A 24,267-nucleotide genomic window follows, 5' to 3' on the forward strand; every position below is an offset into this window, starting at 1 on the left:
AGTTATTTTACTTGTGTAGAGGGAAAAAAGAAAAAGGCATTTCAGCAAGTATTAAAATACTGGGAACAGCTTCAGCACTAATGAATACAGTCCTCCAGGAAGTGAAGCCAAACAGAATAAATGTATGGTAGGCAGCAAAATGACTGTGCCTTTGAAGACTGAATATATTTGTGGCATCTGTATTACTGTGTTTCTATTTTGCAGGCATCTGCCAGTAAACTCTTATTTATGTTGCTTGAAGGTATGTAACCTTTTTGACCAACAGTAGGTTGTTCATACCTCCAGTAATTGGTCTCCATACTCCAGTCCTGCCTGGTGGGCGATGCTACCTCCAGTGACTTTAGACACAAAGATTCCTCCGTTCTCCCCACTGACAATGGAGATGCCCAGAGGCTCTGCACCTTTGTGCACAATGACATTGCGGGGTTCCTCCAGGTATGGCCTAATGGGGGAAAAGAGGAAAAAAAAATATATACATGAATGAACAGAATCACATAAATGCAGTTATAAGTAGGTCACCACACAGGAGTACAAGGTAGTGAGGGTAATATGTTTCCTTACAGATCTGGGGAGTTACTTCCTGACTGGGCTTTTCCTTAAGTTACACAAAATTACATCTGGTTCAAATTCTAAATAAGTTATGAATAAAAAGCTTATCTTCAAATTTAAGAATATTTAACACCAAGCTTCAATACCACCCCCCACCCACAGGTATGTAGTGGATCATCTCTGCAGAGTGCCACATTGTGACCGTCCTATAGAAGAAACCGCAGCTTTACAGAGACAATGTGCACAAAAGTGAAATCACAGCCATGTGAAATCCTTTCACATGAAGAAGATTTGCATGAATTTTGTGGGTCTTCATAACAAGGTGGCTTTGGATATGGGTTACAGTTTCATGTAGGTAGATAAGAGGGAGTGGATTAGCAGCCAGAGACCAGGGTAAAGAGAGTGGTGCGGTACAAAAACAAACAAAAAGATCATGATCTAGAAGCTTGAGGCTGAATAATAATGATACCAGTGCATAACATACATACTGCAGACTAAAGGGTGACTTGGCTTAAAAACCAGCAGTGCACACATGCATAGTGACTATGGTGTTATCATAGAGCACGGATGCTACATGCACCCTGCTAGATTCAAATGGCTTTCTGACATGGAGAGAGATATGGGCGGGGCACATAAACAACACCAAACCTTTGAAGTTGAAAGTGTATCTAATCAAGAGTTCTGTGTCCTCAGGCACAAATCACACTGCTGCATGCAAACAACCATCTGTCTCAGAATTACACAACTCTTAGGGTGGGTTAAAAAAAAAGTATAAAAAAAATAAATAAATAAAAACCTCTTTTTGCATTCCATATAGTCCACATAAACCTCACAAGCCTTTCTGGTCCTCCTTTTTCTCTATCCAACTATTACATGTTGACAACATGGGCTGGGGAGAAGGCTGGGGGAAGGGGGGGGGGGGGGGGCATATCCTTGTTTGTATCACTGTGAGAAGGAACAAACCTGAGGCTCCTGAGAGAGGAGAACCTCGGCCTTGCAGCCAGAGGAATCCTTAGAAAAGAGCGATTACGGTAAAGAGATCTGGAAGTGGAGGGTTGCAGAGAGGCAAGAGGAAGATAAAGAGGAAAATGGAAGACAGATATCATACAGAGATAGTAACATGTAAAAGAGTGGTGTTGGTTATAAAATATGTGGCAGGAAAGTTAAAAGATAGAAGATTCCAACAAAACATTAAAAAAAACTGCTTTTTTGAAAAACAGCAAACCATATTACCATATGGAGTTTTAATAGGATTTCAATCTGAATTTCAATGGGGGGATTGCACAACTGACCATGATGGACCTGTTGCCTAGCAACACCTTTTGAAATAGCCTAGGAGGATCCTTGAGGGCAGACACAGGCTATATAGTACCAGCTTCTAATCATCATTCAGCCAACAACTACACCATTCGGAGGGAAATTTTTGCAGCATCTCAGTCCGATAGCAGACGCTGCAAAAAAATCTCTCAACAAGATGGTCACACACAGTTAGCATCTTCTATGTTCCCTTTAATTTAATTTTCTTTTTAATGTGGGAATAGTTCTCTACATCATACCTGTCTTTCCTGCGCTCCCCTATTGGCACAGGGCTGACTGAGATCCGAGGTAAAGTAGAAATGGATCCTTGTGATTGGCTGCTGGCAAATGAGGAAGTCTCCAGATTGAGTGGTGATTGTGGAGGCGTGATGAGGCTGGGACTGCTACACTCGGAATGCGAGAGGGAGCCTGGGTTTAGGTAAAGAGGAGCAGAAAAGAATAAGGACATTCCTAAAATACACACTGAAATATGAAAACTTCAACTTCATAACATTTTCCCTCCCAGAAAAGATCATTAAAAACCTAAATTTTCTCCTCAAATCTTAATTTTTTTATTTTTTATTTGCCTCATGCAAATGTTAGTTTGACATTTTGAATCAGAAGAAAAATTATTCTAGCAACCTGAGGAGTGTTTGGATTAATCACTTAGATCTAGATGTTATTCTTGTGTCTTAACACAATTTGACTACTGATCCACATGAACCCAGAGGTGATAAGCAAACCACTTGCTGGTTTGCTTATCACAAACTGGTAAAGATTTTTCTGCTTAGGCAGTTTAACCTTAGTTTAAACCTCTATAAAAAAAAAAAAAAAACACTGAACTAACCAAGCTCAACAATAGTAAAGCAGACATTGAAAAAAATACAAACAAACAAAATAAATAAAATAAAAAGTCTGGAATTCTGCCCCCTCAGAGTTTGATCTGAGAGACTTCAATAGTCATATTTTAACAATCATTTGATGTGTTGACTGTATTTTACCAGCAGGCACAGTACCTCTGTCTGAGCCCAGCATGGAGCGCGGGTAGCGGGGAGTAGAGGGGATTTTGATCCTCTCTGTGCGGTAGTGAACATTATTGGAAGAACCTGTCAGAAGCATGAGAAGGATAAGACACGAAAATGAATGCAAATAGAAAAAGTGGTGTTGAGCTTTGGGACTGCTGGTGTGTGCATGTGCGTGCGTGCGTGCGTGTCAGACTGACCGAGCCGTGCACTGGATGGCAGTGAGTTTGTACCGTGTGAAGCTCTGCTGCTGCGTGATGATGAGGATTCGGAGAAGTCATTTGAGCGTTTCTGCTGGCTCAGGTCCAGGCTCAGACGACCCTGGTGTTGTGGGCTGCACAGGGAAAGAAAACAAGCTTTGAGACCATCATAACTGAACACAGATTCTTTTTTAATTATTTAGGCTGATTTTTACAAATTTACTCAGACCTGTAGACTAAAGAACTCTGTTCCCCACTGCCTTTAAAGTTCTAACACTTGACAGGAGTTTATTACCTTTTGGACTACTTCAGTTTTGCAGACACACAAGTGCACACTCAATGTTATATCATATGTATAAATCTTATTATTTCTACTGTATTTCTAATGTTTTTAATAATAGAATAATTGATAAACTATTTATTTAGTTTATGTGTTTGTTTTTTTGTACAGAGAAGCATGTTTTTTTACTGTATATGACAAAACTTTGAAAACTGTGAGTGGCTGGGCTAAATTGCAACATCTCGATATTAAGGCAAAGCAACAGCAGGTATGTAAAATAACTGTCAGTTTGCCTTGGGGAACTGGATAATTTTAAATCATTAGTCATTACAAAACACTAAACTTCCAGTTAAAGTAGCCTGAAGATAAACCGTCAGTTTTAAAGCTGGGTTCAAGGAAACTGTGGGCATTTAAAGGCTATAACCTGGTGTGGGTGTGCTGGTGGCATATCTGGGATGCGACAGATGGACAGTTGCTGGTATGAACACGGTGACTGCGCACAGTGTACACTGGATTCCTCATCACGGCCGTCACAGCGGGGCAAGGTGACAGTCCACGGTGGGTGGAATCTGCCAATTACACACATTCACACACACACGACCATTTTATAGACGCTGGAATCTGTGATTATCCTGAGAGCACATAGGGACCGACCTATGCTTCAGCAGTCTGCAAACTTACTCGGAGGTAGGGATCCACCGTAGACTGTGGGGACAAAGCCGACACTGTGTCTATGAGAGCGGCTGGGGGAGGAACGCAGCATGTCCCTGGGCTCTGGTGAATGCTCATCATTAGAGTAGCTCTGTGATTAATGACAGTTAAAAACTAAACAGTGGGGCAAGTACCATATGGCAAGAATGACAACCTGAACATCTCCTAACACTGAAAATAACATTTATCCTTAATGCATTCTCCAGGTATGGTATTTGAGCACTCGATTCTGACTCAGCTTGTGCACGGGGTGCAAGGCATCAATCACTCCGACAGACTGGCAAGAGGCAAATCCCAGAGGCTTTACTCTGTCTGGGCTGTAAATTCTATTATAAAATGGAAGCTTTGGCCCACCGGGATGATTTGAAAGGTCCCATTTTGAATTTTCCCTCAAATACATCATATTCTCTGCATTACAGAGGCTTCTAATCAAAACTACCCCATTTTGACTGAGGGTGAAAGCAAAATAATATTTTATGGGAAAAGCAAAAACAAATGTGACTCAAACTAAATGCACTTTTGCACCTCTGAGCCCCTCAACTCACTTGGAAGGTGGGAAGAGTAATGGTCTGAGGGGTCATCCTACGTCGAAGGGCAGGGGCAGATTTAGGGCGCGGCCTCTTCACCTCTGGCTCCTCCCCTCTGGTACGACCAATGTCCTCATCACAAGACTTCCGTGAGGTGAGGACCTTGCCTTCCACAAAATAGTGGTTTCCGTTCCTGTCCCTTTCTCGCTCACTCCTGTCTCTGCACTCGCCTGCTGCCATGGAGATGGCAGCCTCTCCCTTGCCGTCAGAGGTGATTGTGCAGTCAGAGGCAGAGCTGCTTTGATGTTTGTGTTTGAATTTGAAGGAGTCGCTGCGAGTGGGTGGGGTTGGGGGAGTTGGGGTAGGGGTTGATGAGGAGGAGAGGGACTCTGTCTTTGAAGGTTGTGGAGAGTGAGAAGCTGCTGCAGCAGCAGCAGCCACTGCTGCAGTCTGATTGGCTGCCATGTACTCCATCTTAGTGGAAGGTGTTTCAGGGCGTTTGAAAGTGTCTGGGTCAAAGATGGACTTCCTCTGCTTGGGTGATTTGTAGATGGAGAGTTGGGTGGCTGCAGAGACTGGACTAGTGTCTCTAGTATCTGGAGCGACCGACATACTTCCCACTATCATTTTTGGCCATGTGCCGCCACTGTGCTTCTTCTCCATGGCTGCATCCATGGTGATGCAGTCTGCAGGTGAAACTTGCTCAAAGGGCAAAGAGGAAGGCGCTTTCGTGTAGGGACAGCACTCTTGGAAAGCACTGGGCCCATACCGGCCATTTCCCAAGTCTGAAGATGGCCGAAGGCTGGTGGCATGGAGGGATCCTGTGGAGAAGGGCCTGCTGATGTCACCATACATGTCATCAGATTCACCTCTGACCTTTCTCCTCTCCCCAGAAATGCTGCCTGTGCTAGCGCTTCCAACATCTGGGCAGAAAATGTCCGTCTGTGTCGAGCTGTTATGTTTGAGATTCCGACTGTTCCGGGAGTGAATCTCCGACAGGTGAATGCGCCCGTTTGACTTCTCTGATGACTCGCGCAGACTCTCAAAAATGTTCTGGCCTGATGTGCTGTGAGGGAAAAACTGTAGAGAGAGCAATGGAAGCGATTAACCACACCTGATAAACATACTTTCGTTTTTTAAAAGAATACACTGACAAACAAAATGAGTCCGTTTTCTCAGTTCTCACAAACCACACTGTTGAATTTGTAAACCTGCTATGTAGGACGGACAGCAGTAGAAAGGAAATCTTTTAAAAACTTTCAGTCAGGCTCTCAGAGTTCACAGAGTGAGATGAATACTGGCCCACCTTCATAAGAGAGAGGCTGAGAGAGTCCCTGCAGCTACGCAGCAAAGCCTCACACTCTGTCACAGACTTGTTATCCAGAGCGATTCCGTTTATCTGCAGAATGGGGAAAAACACTGGAAATAAAAGCAGGTCCTTCAACACAAAAGCAATGCACACTTGTCTTTCCTGATATTCCCCCGATGCATTTGTACATCTTGGGTAGCAGTATCACTATAACAGATACACATCTACAAACACATACAGGTGACAAATCTCCTAAACATGAGATTCCCAGGCTCCGAGATGTGGTTTTCCCACCGCAGTAGCATATGACACAAGAAATCTAGGCCAATACATTTCAGTCTCAACAACCCCTCACACTGCAGTCTGCACATTCCTTTAGAACAGACGTGACCTGAGGATTCTCCAAAACACAAACAAGGTCAAAGATACTGAAGAGCAAACTACGTACTTTATTACAGCTGAGATTTAACATAAATTATGTCCTGAAAGAACATCATGCCTGAACCTAGAACAAGCAGGGGAAAGAAACCTTCACTTCTGATCTTTAGGGTTCAGTAGCGGGCATTCATTTGCATTTTGTACTTATTTCACCTCCAGTTCAGCACGCTGTTCTCTTTTTTTGCAAATGCAACTATGCATTTATTAAGTCATGCTAAAGAGATTATATAAAAAGGGAGACAAGGTAGTCAAATCTATATGGGAATTCTGTAACATCAAAGTTGCTCATGGCCACAAAGAGCCAAAGAATCACCAAGGTGAGAAACATGAGCCAATCGTGTTGTAACGGACCACTTTCATGCATATTTCTGGATGTCAGTGGGGCAATTTGAACTCTTGTTAGAAGAGTTGGGAACACATCTGAGGAGGCAGAGAAATAATTTCAGAGAGCCGATTGTCCCGGAGCGGTGACTTGCTCTGTGTCTGAAGTAAAATTGTGTTATTAAAGTGCTAGACTTGTTGCCAAATAGAGTGGTCTGATTGGTCAGATCTGTATATTCGGATTCAAAAATTTAAAAATCATACTGCAGATTTATCTAGTTATACGACATGGTCAAAGTGAAGAGGTGCATTAAGAAAATATTTTTAACCCACTAAATATTTGCGCAGATTTTACGTGCGTTAAGTCCTTTAAAGGTGATGCACATGTTTCATGATTCTAAACAAACCAGGGACCTAAGAATTCTGCTGCTGCTGGAAGATTAGCACTAAATACAAGGCCGCGTTTCCATCTCCTTTAAAAAGAAGGATTTCTGACACGTCTCTCTTCAGTTCCCCTCTGGGGTGAGTATACTGCAGCTATGTGCTTGGAGACAGCTCCACCTACCACTGCAGAGCTCCAAGATTTTGAGGATTTAATCAGAAGAGGAGACTTCCCTCCTTCCACTTCACACCCTCAGCCAAATCCCACCTTATCTACTTTTGGAGTGTGGATACTGAAATGGATCAAGGGCTGGATTAGAAACCCAAAGAAACCTCTGTGAACTGCAGTGTGCCAGACATACAGGAAGAGAGTATCAAAAAAAATAGAGAGAGGGGATTTCATAGAAGCTGAAACTAACTCACAGCAATGAGTCTGTCTCCAACTGTGAGAGAGCCCTCCCTCGCTGCTGGACTTCCCTGGACAATGGCAGTGACAAACACTCCACTTTCCAGACCAATGCCACTGTCTAAGATACAAAAGACAAAAAGAGGTTGATGAACAAGGAAAATGCAGACATCTATATAAATATTTCAATCCATTTATAGAGACAGTAGTATACCTTTGTGTCCCATAAGGTTTATATGGACAGGAGTGACCAGCCTTCCTCCTAGAGACTTCCTCCTTCGTACCACCATATTGATCAGTCCTCCGCCATTAAGAACAGCCTTCACCACCTGCTTCCTGTCCTTATTGGTCAGGTCGATGTCATTAATCTTCAATAGCCAATCATTCACTCTAAAAAACATGAGAGAACAAAGGGTGAGGTATTTAATAAAGCATTAATAAAGCCACATAAACAGATCTTTTCTTGAGGCAGCTCATACCTTAACCTTCCATCTGCGATACTTCCTTTGTCCACCCGTGTAACAAAAATGCCACAATCTCCAGGTAAATATGGATCATTTACCCCCTCTGCAATATCAAACCCAAGCGCCTTCAAATCCATGTCATCCTGTGAAGCCAATAACATAAGTGTCACTTGGCTCATTCTGAAAAACCCATTTTAATGCCATCATGTTTTGACAGATCTTAGGGGTCTGCTGGCTCTCAGGAGATTAGCATGTGACCAATTCAATCTCAGCAATAAGACCTGACCACTACTCTTACCCTGTCCTTCTCAAACTCCACCACCTCCGTCTCCCACTCCAGGGAGTCTGTGTCAATGGCCGAGTCATGAGAGCTGTGGGCCATTAACTGACAGAACCGGGCCTCCTTGTCCAGCTGGCTTTCCATCTTCTCCCTTAACAAAGGCAGACATAACACACACAGAGTCAAAGGTTAGTCACTTGAGGAAGGATGGGCAGAGAGAAAAAGAAAGAGCAGGGAAAGAAAAAAAAAATACGGCCTGGATCAAAAGGGAGCTGCATCTACAGATTGCGCAGAATTTTACATATTTTAATCTTCGTGTCAGTCTCGAGCTTTGTTTCAAAACATCTGACGTGCTCTCATTCTTACGAACACTTTCCATTTAGAGGTCCAACGAGTTCAATTTAAATTTATTCCCAGAAAAAAAAAAAAAATCTAAAAGTAGATTGCACACAATGCCACACTGTCAGCAAGATATATGGTGTCCTACTGAGGCATGCCTTAAGGGTTGCAGTGACATTAAAACCCCAATTGTACATCAGTCTCTGATGAGGATAGAGGAAGAAACTCAAAGTCACTGTATGGTGCATACTCTATATAGGGAAAATGTTAGATTACTAGTTAGATAATAATTGGATACAAGCACCATACATTACAAGTGGTTATAGTTAGATAATGTTAGGATTAAATTAGTAGATGGGGAAAGAGACTCGACTTTCCCCAGAATCTACCCTCCAGCGTGCAGGGACCTGACACATAATGGTTGTCATACACACTTTCGCCAGCAGAGGGAGCCTCTACATGCATTCTAAACACAGTCACATGAAGGGCCTTGAAGACAGCGAGACAAAATGTGTGTGTTCAAAACACTGACACTTTGCGGGATTACACTTTAATCTGGGTGTGTGGAAATGTTGCCAGAAACACAACTGCACTACACCATGTCTCCAAAGGCTGAATGTCATAGCTTATGCCCAGCCAAGCCACACACTGACTACAACAGCTTACAGAGACAGCACAACACACACAGCTGAGTGAGTAGAGGCCATGTTGTTTGCACTTGCTGAAATGCAGAAGACCTTTCCACTTATTCCTTATGAGTCTTTATTGGGATTCAGCTTTTATGAAACAAATGGAGAATAAAGTTGGAAATGTGGAAATATCATGCAGTGAGGGAGTCAAACAAGAGACTTCAGAGCTGACAGCAGCTTTAAAACCACGGTGAAGACTCACTTTAGTTCTTTAAGTTCTCGCAATGTGTCATTCTTCTGTTTTCTCATATCATCCAAATTACGCAGGGCATCAGCCAGATCGCTGACTGCCCGGTCCCTTTCTCGCCGCAGGTTGTCACACAGAGTCCTACAGAAAGGAGAGAAGGGAGATTGTGAGTAATTAGTTTATTGGAGAGGGAGATCAACTACAGACCCTCTCAGCTTTGCTAAAAGTCTTTTAAAAACCCATAAACGCACTGACCTTATGCTTTCCCTCTCCGCCACTATTTTGTCTCTCTCCTGGAAGGCCCAATCCCTTCGACATTTGGCCACCTCAGCTTCCTGTGTGGCCTCCTTCAGCTCCTGGGACATCGCTTCATACTGTTTCCTTAGCATCTCGATCTCCTTATTGGCTCGTTCCATGTCCAAGGTGGCAGAGTCTTGTTTCTAAGAACATTAAGAGTACATGAAAAAGATTAATTTTATAACACACTACGTCTCGTTTTTCATCTTAAGCATTCTAAACAATAGTCCCATACAACAAACCAAGTACTTTTCATGTATATAACCCTGCACAAGGACTATTTAAATGGCTGCTTAGTGGGTAGAAAGAGATGCTTTTTAATCATACATTTTGGTTTATACTGAATTACATATCATGGATCTAGGAAGAAAGGGCTAGATATAAGTGCTTGGCTACCTTTTGAAGAAAAAAAACAAGTTGGGAAATTGGTTCACAGGCTACACCAGTGATAGTATATGCTATAAAGAGGACACCACAACAAAGACGTCAACAGACGCTTCCTGAGATTTTATGAAAGAGCAGTGACATTTACTTGTCTGGCTTGATAGTATTCTCTGAGCAGCTGATCCCTTTGAATGATGGCCTCTGTTCTCTCCTTGCGGGCCACATCCCTCTCCTCCCGGACCGTCTCGATGTCCTTGCAGGCCTGGCTCAACTCCTTCTGGGCCTCAGCTTTGTCCTTCACCTCATGGCAATACTTCTCCAGCAGCTCATTCCTCTCGCAGATGGCCCTGTCACGGTCCACCAGTGACGAGTTCAACTCCTATCCCAGAACAAAAGGCAAAATAGAATGAGGGCATCTCAGCACAGTGAGTCATTAATGTGATGTGAAAATATTGTTGGGGGTCTAATGCAGAGTGATCTGATACTAGCTTCAAATCCTTTTGCAGTGTTCAGAAATATCCTCCAAAAAGAAGCAGAACCATTCGTGTGTACAGTTTGAGAAGGTGTCTAGTGATCAACTGATGACGCAGATGTGCAGATTTATAGATTTTGAAGGTTATGGTGAAAGTAGAGTCAATTCGGTTTTATTTAGAAAAACAAAATGATCTCAAAAAAAAAAAAAAAAAAAAAATCAAATAGTAAACCCAAGACCTTCAGTATTGCAATAAGAAACCAGTTGCATTTTGTTAGCCTTGGAAGCAGCTTGGCTAAATGTTTCCCCCACTCCAGGCTTTAAGCTACACTAGATGGTTGCTGGCTTCAGCTTTACCATGACAGCCAATGCTCCTTTCAGTTTTTTGGGTTGTTTTTTTTTAAATGACTACTACAAGTCAAATTCTTTGATGGATTTGGCATGTTTCTTTAAGCAGGTCATATTCAGTGCCAATTTTCTTGTCCTGAAGTCTATCAGTTATAAAAGACATATACACCTGAAGATATGCTGTTGTTTTAACGTGTTTTAAAGCCCGATACCTGTCTGAGAGCCTCCAACTCTTCACTGGCCACCACCCTCTCTGATGAAGTGTTTTTCAGTCGAGCCTCAGCTGCCTCCAGTTCAGTTTGCAACTTGTCCACCTCCTTGATCACCTGGTCCCTTTCACTCATGATGAGGCGATATTCATTAAACACAGAGTCCCTCTCCTCCTTGTACTTCTCGCAGTCCTTGGCCGACTTCAGCTGCAAGTTCTTGTAGCGCGTCACCTCTGACTGCAGCCGCTCCATCTCTCTCTGCAGCTCCTTGTTCTGAGCTGAGGACTTGTTCAGCTCCTGCTGCACTGAATCAAACCTGGAAGAGGGGAGAAATGCATGTAGTCTGAGTACAGCACTAACCCTACTTTGACTCAAACAGACAATTTAATTTAACCCTTTTGTGTCTTTTTTGTGTCACGTAATGATGCTTTCACCTCCTCATTGAGGTAGAGTACTGCTGCTGGTAGTGCATAGCTGAGTCTCGCTGTTTGAGCAACGCATCCATCTGCTTCTGCAGCCTCCGGTTCTCCTCCTCCGCTTGCTCCAGGCGGCTCAGGTCTGTGTTGTGGTTAGCTACCTTCTCACTGTAACGCTTGCTCAGGGAATCATACTCCTTCTTTACAGCCTCCAACTTCTCTATAGCAGTGTCGTACAGCTTATTTAATACCTCTGATGAGCCCTTCTCGCTCATTACCTGGTAACAAAAATGCATACAAAGCAATTAGCGTTGGTCAAAATGTTAATACCACAAACCTGTATGTACTTGTTGTACCCCACCTTAGCAGCAGATGGCGTTAATGTGCGGACAGGAGTGTAAGTGCAAGATAATCTGTGCCCACTTAAAACAAACAAAAAAACCAAACAAAAACAAAACAGATTTTATAAGGGCAAGTTTATTTCTAGGACTGCAGTTACGTACTTAGTTAACTGTGCTGGTCAGTCATTTGTCTTTAACTGTTTTAAGCACAGAGTGCGCCCTTCAGACTGCACTACTTATTCTCTTTCATTTCTGCAGGTCTTGCTGATATAGTCTTCCAGATTCCCAGAAGAGCTTCTGTGACCCGAAGGCTGTATTGACCTCTGCGAAAGCACACACTGCAAATGCACCAATGTGATCGTTACGTTGTTTGGGTCAGAGTGCCCTTTGCCCAAGCCAAGCCCTTTTCTTCTGTGTGTGCCCTTTTCAGAAATGCTCTGTGTGCATTTCCCTCTGCTTGGCTGCCCTGTGCTTGCAACTACTGCAGTGTCCCCATGGGTACTGTGTAAGACACTACTTCACAATATGGGTCACTGTCCCCTTGTGCTCTTAGAAGAAAGTATTCAGTACATAAAACACAAGAGGAAAGACTTTCTGACATCCCAAAATATATGAGGTGCGATCAAAAAGATAAAAAATAAAAAATCTGTGGCTGCCCCTTAGAAATGCAAGAACTGAATCCTGTTTAAATCTGATCACTATCAACTTTGAGATAGTCTCCTCACTAAGCAAGAACTTCTGGGAAATCGTGCTTTCCCAGCACATCTAACACCATCTCCAACGTGCACATTCTCTTATACACTGGTTTTTTTTAGGGGGGAAAAAAAAAAAGATACAGTCATGTGTGGTCAGTAGAGTTTAGGGAGAATGATTATAGTGTTGGTGCAGGAAAAAGACTTTGACTGTACATTAACACATTATGAGCACGGACAGCTCATGTAATTTAGCACAAACATTTGTCATTAAATGCCTCAGGATGTTAAGGTAGAACACTGTGTTAACTGACCCTTGGTGACTAATTCACTGCGTACAATCCTGTGCGTGCCAACAACAGCACCAAGCACGGGTTTGGTCACACTGTGGCCTTTACGTGTGTGCTCTTGCACTTGAGTTTCTGTTTATAGCAGTACACCCAAATCGCACAACCAATGACTGTCCTTTAGGAGAGCTGCCGCTCACACCTTGCAACACACGCATGAGCACGCCAGCCTCACATGCTTTCAGAAAGATTACAAATATGTGGTGCCTTAGTAAAGGAACAAATATTTACATGAAAAAGCAGTTCGGTTTTATATATGCAGGCCCACCATCTGTGCCATGTCACTCAATCTCTTATATAACATCTGGACAGCAACAGCGGTGCGTCTGTGACCGCGTTATACCTGCTGTTGCTGCAGCCGAAGGTCCGCCAACTCTTTCTGGTCTTGACTGTGCAGTCGTTTGAGCTCCTCACAGTTCTGTTTTAGGTGGTTGTGCTCCCGGACAAGTTGGGCATTGTCCCTCCTGAGTGTTTCCATCTCTTCCTTCAGCTGTGTCTGGTCGCCCAAGACACGGCTGTGCAGCATGCTAAAAAGAGGAAGAGTGAACATAGATGGACGTGCAAACATACAGAGCAGAAAGCAAACTTTGATTAGATTAGGTAAACACAGACAGAGGATACGCAAGTACATGCAAAATGTAAAACTAAAATATTATTTATTCTACATCATCTAAAATTTGCAACCAAAGTTCAAACTGATTGAGAATAAAATTGATAAAAAATATTTACTCAGAGTAGAAGTTGTGAATGAATTGTTAAATTGTATTAGGTAAAAGCACACAATCATTAATGATATTAATTTACTTGCTTAGTAATCTAGGTGTGTGGAAAATATAAAAATATTGAAACACATGTTCTGCCTCTGTGCTCCAGAAATTTTGGCTGGGCTCACAAGCTATGAGGCTGAATGATTCAATCATATAAATGGCTCCATTTTCCAAGCTTTTAAAACCATGCACGTTGTTATATTGTAGTGCCAGTTCCCTTTAAACGTGAAAGCCGACTGTAGCTCCGAGCGATGTTCTTTCAGTCGGGTTAACTACAACACCACGCAAGTGTTTGTTACAGCTGCAGCAAAACAACGCAATAAAACTTGATTATTTCAATGCTGAAAAGCAGCAGATTGCAGAATCCCACCCCAAGCTTGTTTATATTCTCATTTTAACAACGGTTCTGAACAACACTTACCACTGATACCACATGGAAATCTAAACAACTGATGAGCACAAACTGCATAACAGAGATACATATGACAACAGAGTCCTTCATCAACAACAAGAAAGACAAAACTCGTTGCAAGGAAGACTTACTGGTAGAAGTCAGCCTCCTTCACAGCCTCCTCGCACCTCTTGAGTGTTTTAGTATGCTGGTTCTTCAGAGACTGCAGATCTGCCATGGCCCCAATGCACTGACTTTTTAGACGCTCATAGTCATGACTGGCTTTGGAATTTGGCCTTAAGAAGAAAGGCACCAAACCAAAATTTTATTACACAAGCCTTGAATGATAGCGTGCCCAAGCACATCGCAGATAAAAGAGCTGACCTTCTCTTTGTACAAAAATGCATAGTACTGGCATGTTTAATCCTAATAACAATACTTTAAAACTATGCGTGCATATAGGCATTTTAGCCTTGGTATCATGTGTTGCAAAGGAAACATCTTGTTTCTAGAGCACATTAAACTTTATTAAGCCGTCAGTGTCAATGTGCTCTCTCTGCAAGGCAAGGTCAACATTTTCCCAGACAGGTGAGAATTATTAAACATGGCAGCCAGCACTGAAGACAGCCAAGAGAGAGTAAACAATACCAGTGGAGCTCTGCTGATTCAAAGAGCAATGAATCCCAGATTTGATGCCTTTCATTTAGGCAGAAAAGGGAGGCATGAATGTCAACACTTTTATAGTCATGAGGCAAATTTAAAAAAAGTGTTACCAGGAGGTAACAAGAAACAGTGACAACAACAACAACAATTTGGCAAACAGGCCAAGATTTGCACCTGCAGTCGTCGAAGGTGGTCCCAGGCGATGCCAACGCCAGACGCTTACGAAGCTCATCCCGCTCCCTGGTCACCTGGCGGAGCTGCAGCAAGATGGTGTCCAGGTTGTCACCGGAATGCCGGTTGTCATTGATAGCTGGGGGTGGGGAGGATGCTTCACCATTAACAGGAGAACCTGGAACGGTAAACACATTACTGAGAAGCCCGTGACCATTTATCACACACTGGATTGTTTTATCTCATAAATTTGTTTTATCATTAAGAAGTTGCCTAGAGGATTTTATTTATTTTCGCCCCCCAAGAGTCTTTAGCGAGAGACAAAGCATGAAGGAGTAGGATTGTGAAAATGATTTCTTCCTAGTTTTGTTCATTTCTTCAGGTATAATAGATTTTCTATGACCAAATTAAGAAAATGTACAGATTTCTGTCAAATAAAGACACACAGACATAATTTCCTGCAAGATCACAGATCGTGTTTACACACGGTGTCACCCTCAATGGTTAATTCCAACCCAGGAAAGAAACAGACATACAACTGTCCAGATGTCACTGAATGCATTCCATTTTCTGTGCCTCAAAACAACATCAAATTTAAACATTATGACCCATCCAGAAAGGATACTTGGTCAGAGTGTGCTCCCAACTTTAGAATTAGGAAGCAAAAGTCCCATCCAGCTGTGAGGGCAGCACCTGGTTGTTTAGAAATTCCTTTATAATATGCCAGGGGTTTTTCCTGAGACGCTGTGCAATAAAAGTTGGTGGGAATTACATTCGATTTAAAAGACTACACCTTTTGTAATGTCAGATGTAAAAAAGGAAAGAAAAAAAATGAAAGGTTTGTGCTGTATCTCTGGTATTTTCTTAACAAGGTCCCCAGAGATTTATCTTTAATCAAATTAAATGTCTACATAAATGCCTGCAATACAAATCCACTGAAATCTTGTTTTATGGAAAATATGTTCTTATATTTCAGATTTTTTTTTTTTTTTTTTTTTTTTTTTTTTTTTTTTTTTTTTTTAAACCGAGTGTCACTGATGTGGTGCCACATAGATCGAGTCTCATAAATCATATATACACCATTACAAGTCACGTTCTGGGTTGTTTTCCTTGAAACATGAACCAGGGCAGGAAATCTGGGGATTATGTTCATCTTTGAGTCATTTTTTGGACCTTTTGGAGGTTTATGTAACACAGCTGAGTCATTTGGACCTTTGTCAAGCCTAGGGAAAGGAAAACATGGCTTAAGGAACGGGAGATGTGTGGCGAGTGCCCCAATGGTGGGTTTAAAGGAGAAATAAAACCGCTAGATCCTTCACTGTAACGCTACAGGAATTACGCCAATATCAGTGTAAACAGCTTCCCAACAGTGCACTGTGGGCATCATACAGAACCAGTGTGACCTGACATGACAAATAACTTCTTAAAAAGGCTTCTTGGGTCGTTATACATACCAACACTGCTGAGGGAACTGCTGCTTTCTGAGTCGGAGGGCATTGTGGAGAGAACGCTGTACGTGGAACCTGCCAAGAAAAGCGATGCGGTCAGACTTACAGCACCAACAGAATGATGAACCACTTACACACGAGCCTGAATTAATTGCCGGTAAAATGCCAAATGAAATGAATATTACATAGCCAGCTTCATATTCCCTGCACAGCTGTATTATAAATGCGGTACTGGGTTTATACTTGGAATAATAACTTCAATTCTCCTCCTTAGCAGCTCTATATTATCACTCCAGACCCCTGTCGTCATTAAACCTCCGTTCCCTCACTGTGCACTCTGCCTTGCTTTGATGTATAGTCCCTGTATGTTTCTGCTACACAGGCAGAATGTCACGGCTGAAATGGGATTTTCTCTTTTTATGTCAAGCACATAGAGAGAGTAGGAGAGAGAGAGAAAGAGAGCAGCAGAGAGAAAATGATTCTCTATCTGAATAGCTATGCACAACGTTAAGCTAGGGGATATTTCACACAGGCTACCACAATCCATAGGAAAGACTCTACAGATCGCCATTATAATGCAGAGTCCCTGCTCCAAAGGGTAACATAAACATGGCTGGCAACACAAACTGCCCTTTTCTTAAAAAACACATCTTTGACTTATTGCAAAATGCATCATCCATCGTCCTCTACAGCTTTCTTAGATTCACCAACTAGCCACTTTTCTATTAAGTTTTTACTTTCCAAATGCTAGACTGTTATCTTCAGCAAAAACACTCAGACGATCATTGTGTGTAACAGTCATCTTGCAAATATCATACTGAGTAAACAGTTGCACTAGTATAAACATTCAGACTTGTGTAATTTTGTAATACTAGTATTTGTGATGAATTGCACAATCTCTAATCTGAAATGTAAAATAGATACTGATGCAGTTAGGGACTGAAGTGTTTTGTTTTTTTAAATACAATATTGATATATAGCATACAAAATACTCGTATTAGAGAAACTGGAACCAATGATAATGTTTTTCCATTTTCACATGTCTACAACACTAAATTTGTCCTGTCTGCACTGTTAAAGTGGGGGGGAAATGACGCCGAGGTAATTTATTAAAAAAAAAAAAAAAAAAAAAAAAAAAAAAAAAAAAGCACAATGAAACTGAGATAATACTAATCTGATGTGATAAATGAAAGCCAAACAGAGGGTTTAGGAGAACAAGGGATTGGTAGCTGTCAGCAGCAAGCAATTGACGCCAATAGTTCTAGACCTCCATCTCTGTCCTTGCTTCCCCACTGGGTTTAGCTACAGCTCTGGCTCCAGCCCTCAATGTGTGACAAGGCCAAGCCTAATTAACTATGAGCTCTGTGCGACTGAGCCGCTCCATCTTAGGCCCCGCAGACAGAGGAGGGAGGGAGGGGTGCAAAAGGAGAAACATGAAGAAGGCATGGAACAGAGCAGAACAGATAAAAGGAGATAGCCTAACTAAAGTTGCACAGGCGATAAGGAGGGAGAGAAGTAAGGAGAGAGACTGTGAAAATAGAGAGAAGCAGGGCGGAAAGGCTTTTAATCTGTTCTGACGTTCCCCGATGCTCAACACTTTTACTCCATGAAGTGCTCGGAGCACACGGCTTTGATTTCATATTGTTCCATCAGACACAATGAGCACCACTGTGGGGTTGCACAGCATTAATTCTCTACAACCCAGCTATGCAAAAGGCTCATGTGCATTTCCGAAGAGGCAACTAAAAGCAACCAAAAGCAACTACTGACTTCTTGAACCCAGTACGTGACGGTTAGGGTTTTAGAATAAAACTCATGAGCCAATGGGAGGTAATGTCAGCTCTAAACCTTGAAGGAATAAAAATAAAATACTGAACGGAACAAAACCCTCAATTTGTGCTGTTTTTGGCACAAACAAAGATCTTACAAATCTAGCTACTTGGAGCAATCTAATAGAGTAGTTAGGATACATACAGAACAGGTAAAAATTCCCTTTTGCACTCGACTCCCTGGTTCCACTCCCAGCCTGTCAGACCATAGCTGCAGGTGATTTATCTACCCTTTTTCTAAATAACATCTAAATCAAGGAAAACAAAATGAATATCAACATAGAACGCTTGCTTGCTTGCTTTTTAATCAGTTAATTCCATAAGCACCCCAACAACTGTACACCTGATTGGCATGAACCAGCCGTTGATCTGAGGGTCAACAGCACTGGAGTTTTCCTGTAGCTTTTAGACACTGATACCAATTAGCACCAGCCACAACAAGTGAGGCTAATCATTTGTAAGCATGTTCACTGCATCAATAAAACAGACATCCATTAAGGCGGCATAGATCTGATGCTCTACAGAGGTAGAATCCGATTGAGTCTGCCAATAGGAGGCACACAGGACAGATGAGACCTGAAAGATTGCTTTCAGCCTCATAAATAGAAACATGACAGCTTTTATCAGGAGATATTATACACGGGGTGCACAGACTGAAATTCTTGACGATTACTAATACTGATATTTAATATAATATTTCAGGCAATGCCAGTACACATTGACTTCACACAAATTCAAAACTGAAGCAATATACTGATAAACCACCGATGGTCTACAGGGTAAACAAATGCCAACAAAAGAGATGCATTCTGAGGTGAGAATATAATCCAGTAGAAGACCTGATGCAATGGTAACAAAAGACTGTCACAGTCACCTAAATAGGTTAGGGGAGTACTTGCCATTCCTAAGGAGCTCCGCTTTCCCCACTTGCCCATCTGCTTCCCTTTAAAAAAAATCAAAAAATGAAAAATAAATAAATAAATAAATATTGGGATCGCTACCAAAAGTTGCTTCAAACAACGAGATTATGTTCTCAAGGACATAAAAGGAGATGGCATAAGTTGCCATAGTGAAACTGGATGAGAGGAATAGTCAAAGAGGACGGCATGAGAGTTGGAGGAAAGCCTTAATCAAAGAAAGATACAAACTCTGCCTCCTGCAGTGGCTGAGACTAAATTATTCATCAATTCCAGAAAATTCTGACAATGAGATAGTTTCCCCCTAAAGTAAAGACACATGATTATCAGTGAGATGGGCTCCTTGCTGCTGCCGCTTCAAAACCCCTTATTTTTTTAGAGCACATTGACAAGCCTCATTGCTTCTGATTTAAAGCAAGCAAGGCAACTGTGATATTTCAAAGCCCTCTACAGACAAACATTTTGGGGCAACTTGGTAGAGCAGCAGCATTAGCATTCCAAAAATAATACAGTGCGCTTTTCTTTATTAGCCACTGTCAGCTCTTCTCACTGTCAGTGAGCAACAGTGATTAAAACAAAGTTGAGGCTAGCAGAGTCTGTGCCCTTTCTCCTTCACCATCCTTAGCTTTACAGCCATTTAACCACAGAAGCGCAAACAATAGCAACACTAATAACACGGTTGACAACAACCCACTCATTTTACAGTGTGCTTAACTGAGGCTGAAGGATGTGTCAGCGCTAAGCCAGAGAGCAGAAAGAATGATTTATGCTGGGTAAGCTAGACCTCCGAATGCTGGCCGTGTCTCTGCACACAATAAGGACAATGTTGTTTAAATTAGCAGTGTACAACACCCCCCAATCATTATATCATGATACTGGTACACAAATATACACACGCTTATGTCCAAACCTCAATATCTCTACTCGGGGAGCTTCAGAAAGTAGTGTGCCAAACTTCTGGTGAGGCACTGACACCACATGGAAAATTCTGGGAAATGAGCCAGCTCAGCCTTACTACTGGGGTAAAGGATCGATCGTCTGATTTAAAAAGTGTACAATTAGCGTAAACACGAATCTGTCAAACATGACGATGTCATGAGCAAGGATTACTCCACTGCACGCCCGCCCACCCACCTTTTTCCACTTAGACTTGAGTCTGTCCTCTAGCATGAGTCAAAACTAAATCTGTTTTACCACCAAGCAAATAGCAAGATCACCCAAATGTAACCTTATAGTAATCATGGATCCTTGCAAACAGTTTGAAACATTACCCTCCCCAAAGAAAAAACAAAAACGCTACTGCCATCCATCCCAGCCTATTATGAGCAAACCATAATGTGGCTTCTTTATGCAAAGAACCCTTGCTCAGCATAAATGAGGCATGATTTGTTTTAGATCAGCTTACTCGTGCCAAGGGTTGGGTCAAAAAGAAAAAAGGTGCCAGAAAGAGCCCAATACAGGTTTTTGAGAGGAATGCTGCCACTGATCTATGGCAATAAATTTCTGTACATACACACATTGTTTTCAGAATCAGAATACTTTACTGATCCCTTGGGGAAATTATTTATTTATTTTTGTAATTAGCTCCATTTGCAAACCAGTAGGTAACTTATATTGGGAAGACATCAGTAATCTTGCTCCAACTACTGTTCTGCTATGAGGCATATTCTGCAAAGTCAGTTTGAATTTAGTGTGAGCTGTCCTCACAGCAACAGATAATGAATTTTCTATTCCTCATGGTTGTTAACATTTTGAATTGTAGGAAAATTAGCATAGCACTTGGTCCCAGAGGTACAATTATAAACGTCCTCGTTTCTGCTTGCTATGAAGCTGTGATTAATAAAAACACAACAGATGTGCTTGCCATTGAGTTGAAAAAGGCTACAGACACTGCTGTTGTCTAGATTTTACCCCCAAAATATGGAGAGCAGCATCAGTAAAAGTACTGTGAATATCAGTATCAGTCCAAACCATACCTCCCTCTACCAGTTACATGCCTCAGCAAGTGAAAAAGCCAAAACACTGCCAAAAAGCCAGTTTGCATGGAAAAACCCCACTGCTCTAATTTCAGCAACCTTTGTGATGTTCCCTTTGCGTTTAATCACAGGGCAGCATATGTTGATTCACAAACCATTTTCATTTTGCGTTGAGGTAACTCTGTGATTAAGCCAAACTACCATTTCTTAAAAGGTCAACAAGAGAAAGGAGAAGAAAAGAACATAATCATTTTTCAGACCTGCAGATGTGGTGGGTAGGACTTTAACAATTCTGGGCAGGAAAAGCAAAATATTCTACACTGCAGTTCTCTGTGTGAAGCAATTATGCTAAAGCTTGGTGAGGTATCTAAATAATAAAAGAAAACACCCCACTCCCCCCAAATAATCTATGTAGCTGCTATAAAGTCTTTGCTGATATAAGTGTTTTCTCAGGTTTCCTTACATGTGCAGAGCCCTAATGCAGTGGAATTATTAGCAAGCACTAACCAATCCTCGAACTTTCTGTCGCCTTCGTTCGTCTGATATTAAAAGCATATGCACTAATTGATCTAAAGTAAAATAACAAATCACCAACTAACCACGACTACGCATAATACTTTAGTCTTATCTAATCTTCAATAAGAGGCAGACCCACATGCAATAACGATTACTATCATGATTATTATAGTAGGGGTGCAACGATACTCATATCGATATTGAACCGTTCGATACAGTGCTTTCGGTTCAGTATGCATATGTATCGAACAATACAACATTTTTTATTTATTTTAATCAACTTTTCTTCTGACGATACAGTCTGTGTTGAGCGCTCAGTGGATCTGCGTTCGACTACTCCACCTAGGCTGTACTGTCGAGTGCAGATCCACTGAGCGCAGCGCAAACTAGCAAGACAGAAGCTAAGCTCGTTGCAACATGGCAACTACCTCAGTGCTACCCAAAATTGAACCTCCCCCACCCTCATTCAGATCTGGCGTTTGGAACTATCTTGGTTTTCATGTGAAGCGTGACCCTGATGGTAAGTGTGCCATGGAAAAAAGTAAAACAGTATGTCGGATGTGCCACGCAATGCTCAATTTGTGGGAACTAGTGCGATAGCGCAGTTAGCTTGTTAACGTGTTGACGCCGTCCAGCCCCAAGCACGGGGAAATCCGCGGTAACTTGTTAACGGAGATTTGCCGCGTTATGACGTTAATGTGATTTTAACGAGATTAACCCTGACAGCACTAGTGGGAACACAACGAATATGACTCCACATTTACACCGACATCGTCCTAGTGCAAAGACAAGTGGAAGCAGACAAAAACAACAAGCACACATGCTACACACTTTACCCGAGTCATTTAGACAGCCGTTAGCACATGATTCTCCTTATGGGGACCTGATATGTTTAATATGCTGCTGAGAATATACCCCAGAAGAAGCGTATAGTATAGCTTTTATTTTGGAAAGAGCCATTTCTCTGTAAAAAATTCTCTTTTCCAAAGATGAGCTATTTCTCGAGCAGATAGATTAATTTTTTTTATTTTGTTGTTTCAGCAACATTAAATTTAAAAACTGTACTTTTGAGTTAAAATATATATTTATAATTTTAATGAATGATGAATTAAAAAGGCATGAACATTTGTTTTTGTATCGAACCGAATCGTGAATTTTGTGTATCGTTGCACCCCTATATTATAGGTTAGGTTTGACCCAAGATCACATGACAAAAGAAAGAGACAATACAAGCTGACGGAGAGAAAGATAAGACGCCAAAATGGAAACAGAGTAGGTGGAAGAAAAATATAAACAGAGAGAAAATACAGCACAACAAAGACAGAATGGGGGTAAGGATGGTTAAACAAAGAGAGAAGCTATTCATTTCCATGACTTCACGATGCTGGTAAACATTTATATTCTGGCATTTCCTCCACTTTGTGGGGTAATTAGGAAGTGAAGAAACATGTGTAAAATGGTAATGTAGTTCTGTTCCACTATACTGCCTCCTGGCTGTTGATCTCGCATTCAGAGTGTCAATAAGCCCACCATCAGATATTAATCCTAGTAAAAGTGAAAAAAGAAAAAAAATACACATTTTACCCTGTTAGAAATCAATAGAATTAAATTGGAACAACACCACTGACCCAAAGGAAGTGGTGAGGTCAGACTCATTACTGTGCATCTCTGGCTTTGATTAGATGGATTTATTGAGTTAATACTGACAAGAAACCCTATACCATTAAAACTGGTAATTACAACTCAACTAAGGCCCTGAAACTAATGATTTCATTATTTTCTGTTGAATGATTAGAAGATTAATTGGCCAAATGTTCCAACACTAATGTCAGTGACACACTATTAATGTCCTAAAAAGTATGAGGCATCCTGTCTTGATGGTTATACGGATATACAGCAATTTAAAGTCTTCATCTTATTTTAAAAAAAAAAAAAAAAAAAAAAATGCTTCACGACAGCTGATTATCAAATCTAATTAACAGTTAAGCCTCTATTATACTGTGTAACATGTTCCAAAGTAACTTGTTACTGTACTCACATCACATTTTTCAGTTACACCGTAACAATTTACTGCATCAACTTCGGTAATAACAAAACAGTTACAATTATGTTGTTATTTTGTGACTTGCGTTACTGAGGCTCTTCACTTATTTGCATCACGAGCTGATTGCACATTTACAATCAGCTGACATTAGTTTGTGTGCACAGAGGAGAATAGACACTTATTTTTACTGCGTGAAAAGATAAGAGTATAACAATAAGATAAGAGTGTCCAGAACAGAAAGAGTAGGCTGCTAGCACAACATCATCTATTTGCAAGCATCTGCACAGATCGCTAGCTTTGCGTTTGCATGCTAAGAACCTCGAGTGACGTTAAAGTTGTTAAAGTTAACTGTATGTCAACCCCAAACCAGCAGCCAGAGCCTGATCTTCAGCAGGTAAAAAAGGCAGCGATGAGCAGTCAGGCTTGTAGTAATATGGCCCCCATTTAAAGTCACAAAGCAATTATGTTTTTTGAGTATCAACCCAAGACCTGATGGCCAAGTAGCTGTTCCTGTTATGCTTCTTTGAAATCCACTTGAAGCCCACTGCCTGGGGGACATGCGTACTTGTTGCATTGTAATGGAGATTCTCTGCAGACAAGTCCACACAGTCACAAAAAACAGGCAGGCACACAGACTTTC

At 41.6% G+C, this 24,267-nt stretch overlaps 1 protein-coding gene across 1 annotated transcript in view; it reads right to left on the reverse strand.

Annotated features, from left to right (window-relative positions):
• Positions 1-24,267, reverse strand: part of dlg5a (discs, large homolog 5a (Drosophila)) — a 38,833-nt gene that overhangs the window by 10,394 nt on the left and 4,172 nt on the right. The window contains exons 2-22 of the mRNA XM_085369807.1: positions 16,352-16,420; positions 14,901-15,075; positions 14,216-14,359; positions 13,249-13,432; positions 11,544-11,803; positions 11,113-11,425; positions 10,229-10,459; positions 9,655-9,839; positions 9,415-9,540; positions 8,203-8,335; positions 7,920-8,047; positions 7,655-7,830; positions 7,458-7,561; positions 5,892-5,984; positions 4,604-5,665; positions 4,029-4,149; positions 3,772-3,916; positions 3,068-3,201; positions 2,862-2,951; positions 2,106-2,274; positions 280-442 (exon numbers count right to left, since the gene is read on the reverse strand). Coding sequence (XP_085225933.1) covers positions 280-442; positions 2,106-2,274; positions 2,862-2,951; positions 3,068-3,201; positions 3,772-3,916; positions 4,029-4,149; positions 4,604-5,665; positions 5,892-5,984; positions 7,458-7,561; positions 7,655-7,830; positions 7,920-8,047; positions 8,203-8,335; positions 9,415-9,540; positions 9,655-9,839; positions 10,229-10,459; positions 11,113-11,425; positions 11,544-11,803; positions 13,249-13,432; positions 14,216-14,359; positions 14,901-15,075; positions 16,352-16,420 — 4,205 coding nt within the window. The remainder of the gene's footprint in view (positions 1-279; positions 443-2,105; positions 2,275-2,861; positions 2,952-3,067; positions 3,202-3,771; positions 3,917-4,028; positions 4,150-4,603; positions 5,666-5,891; positions 5,985-7,457; positions 7,562-7,654; positions 7,831-7,919; positions 8,048-8,202; positions 8,336-9,414; positions 9,541-9,654; positions 9,840-10,228; positions 10,460-11,112; positions 11,426-11,543; positions 11,804-13,248; positions 13,433-14,215; positions 14,360-14,900; positions 15,076-16,351; positions 16,421-24,267) is intronic.

The sequence above is a fragment of the Diplotaxodon limnothrissa genome, linkage group LG13 (genome assembly GCF_057381915.1).
Source record: "Diplotaxodon limnothrissa isolate DT_005_m linkage group LG13, D_limnothrissa_male_GT1.1, whole genome shotgun sequence".
Taxonomy (NCBI): Eukaryota; Metazoa; Chordata; class Actinopteri; order Cichliformes; family Cichlidae; genus Diplotaxodon; species Diplotaxodon limnothrissa.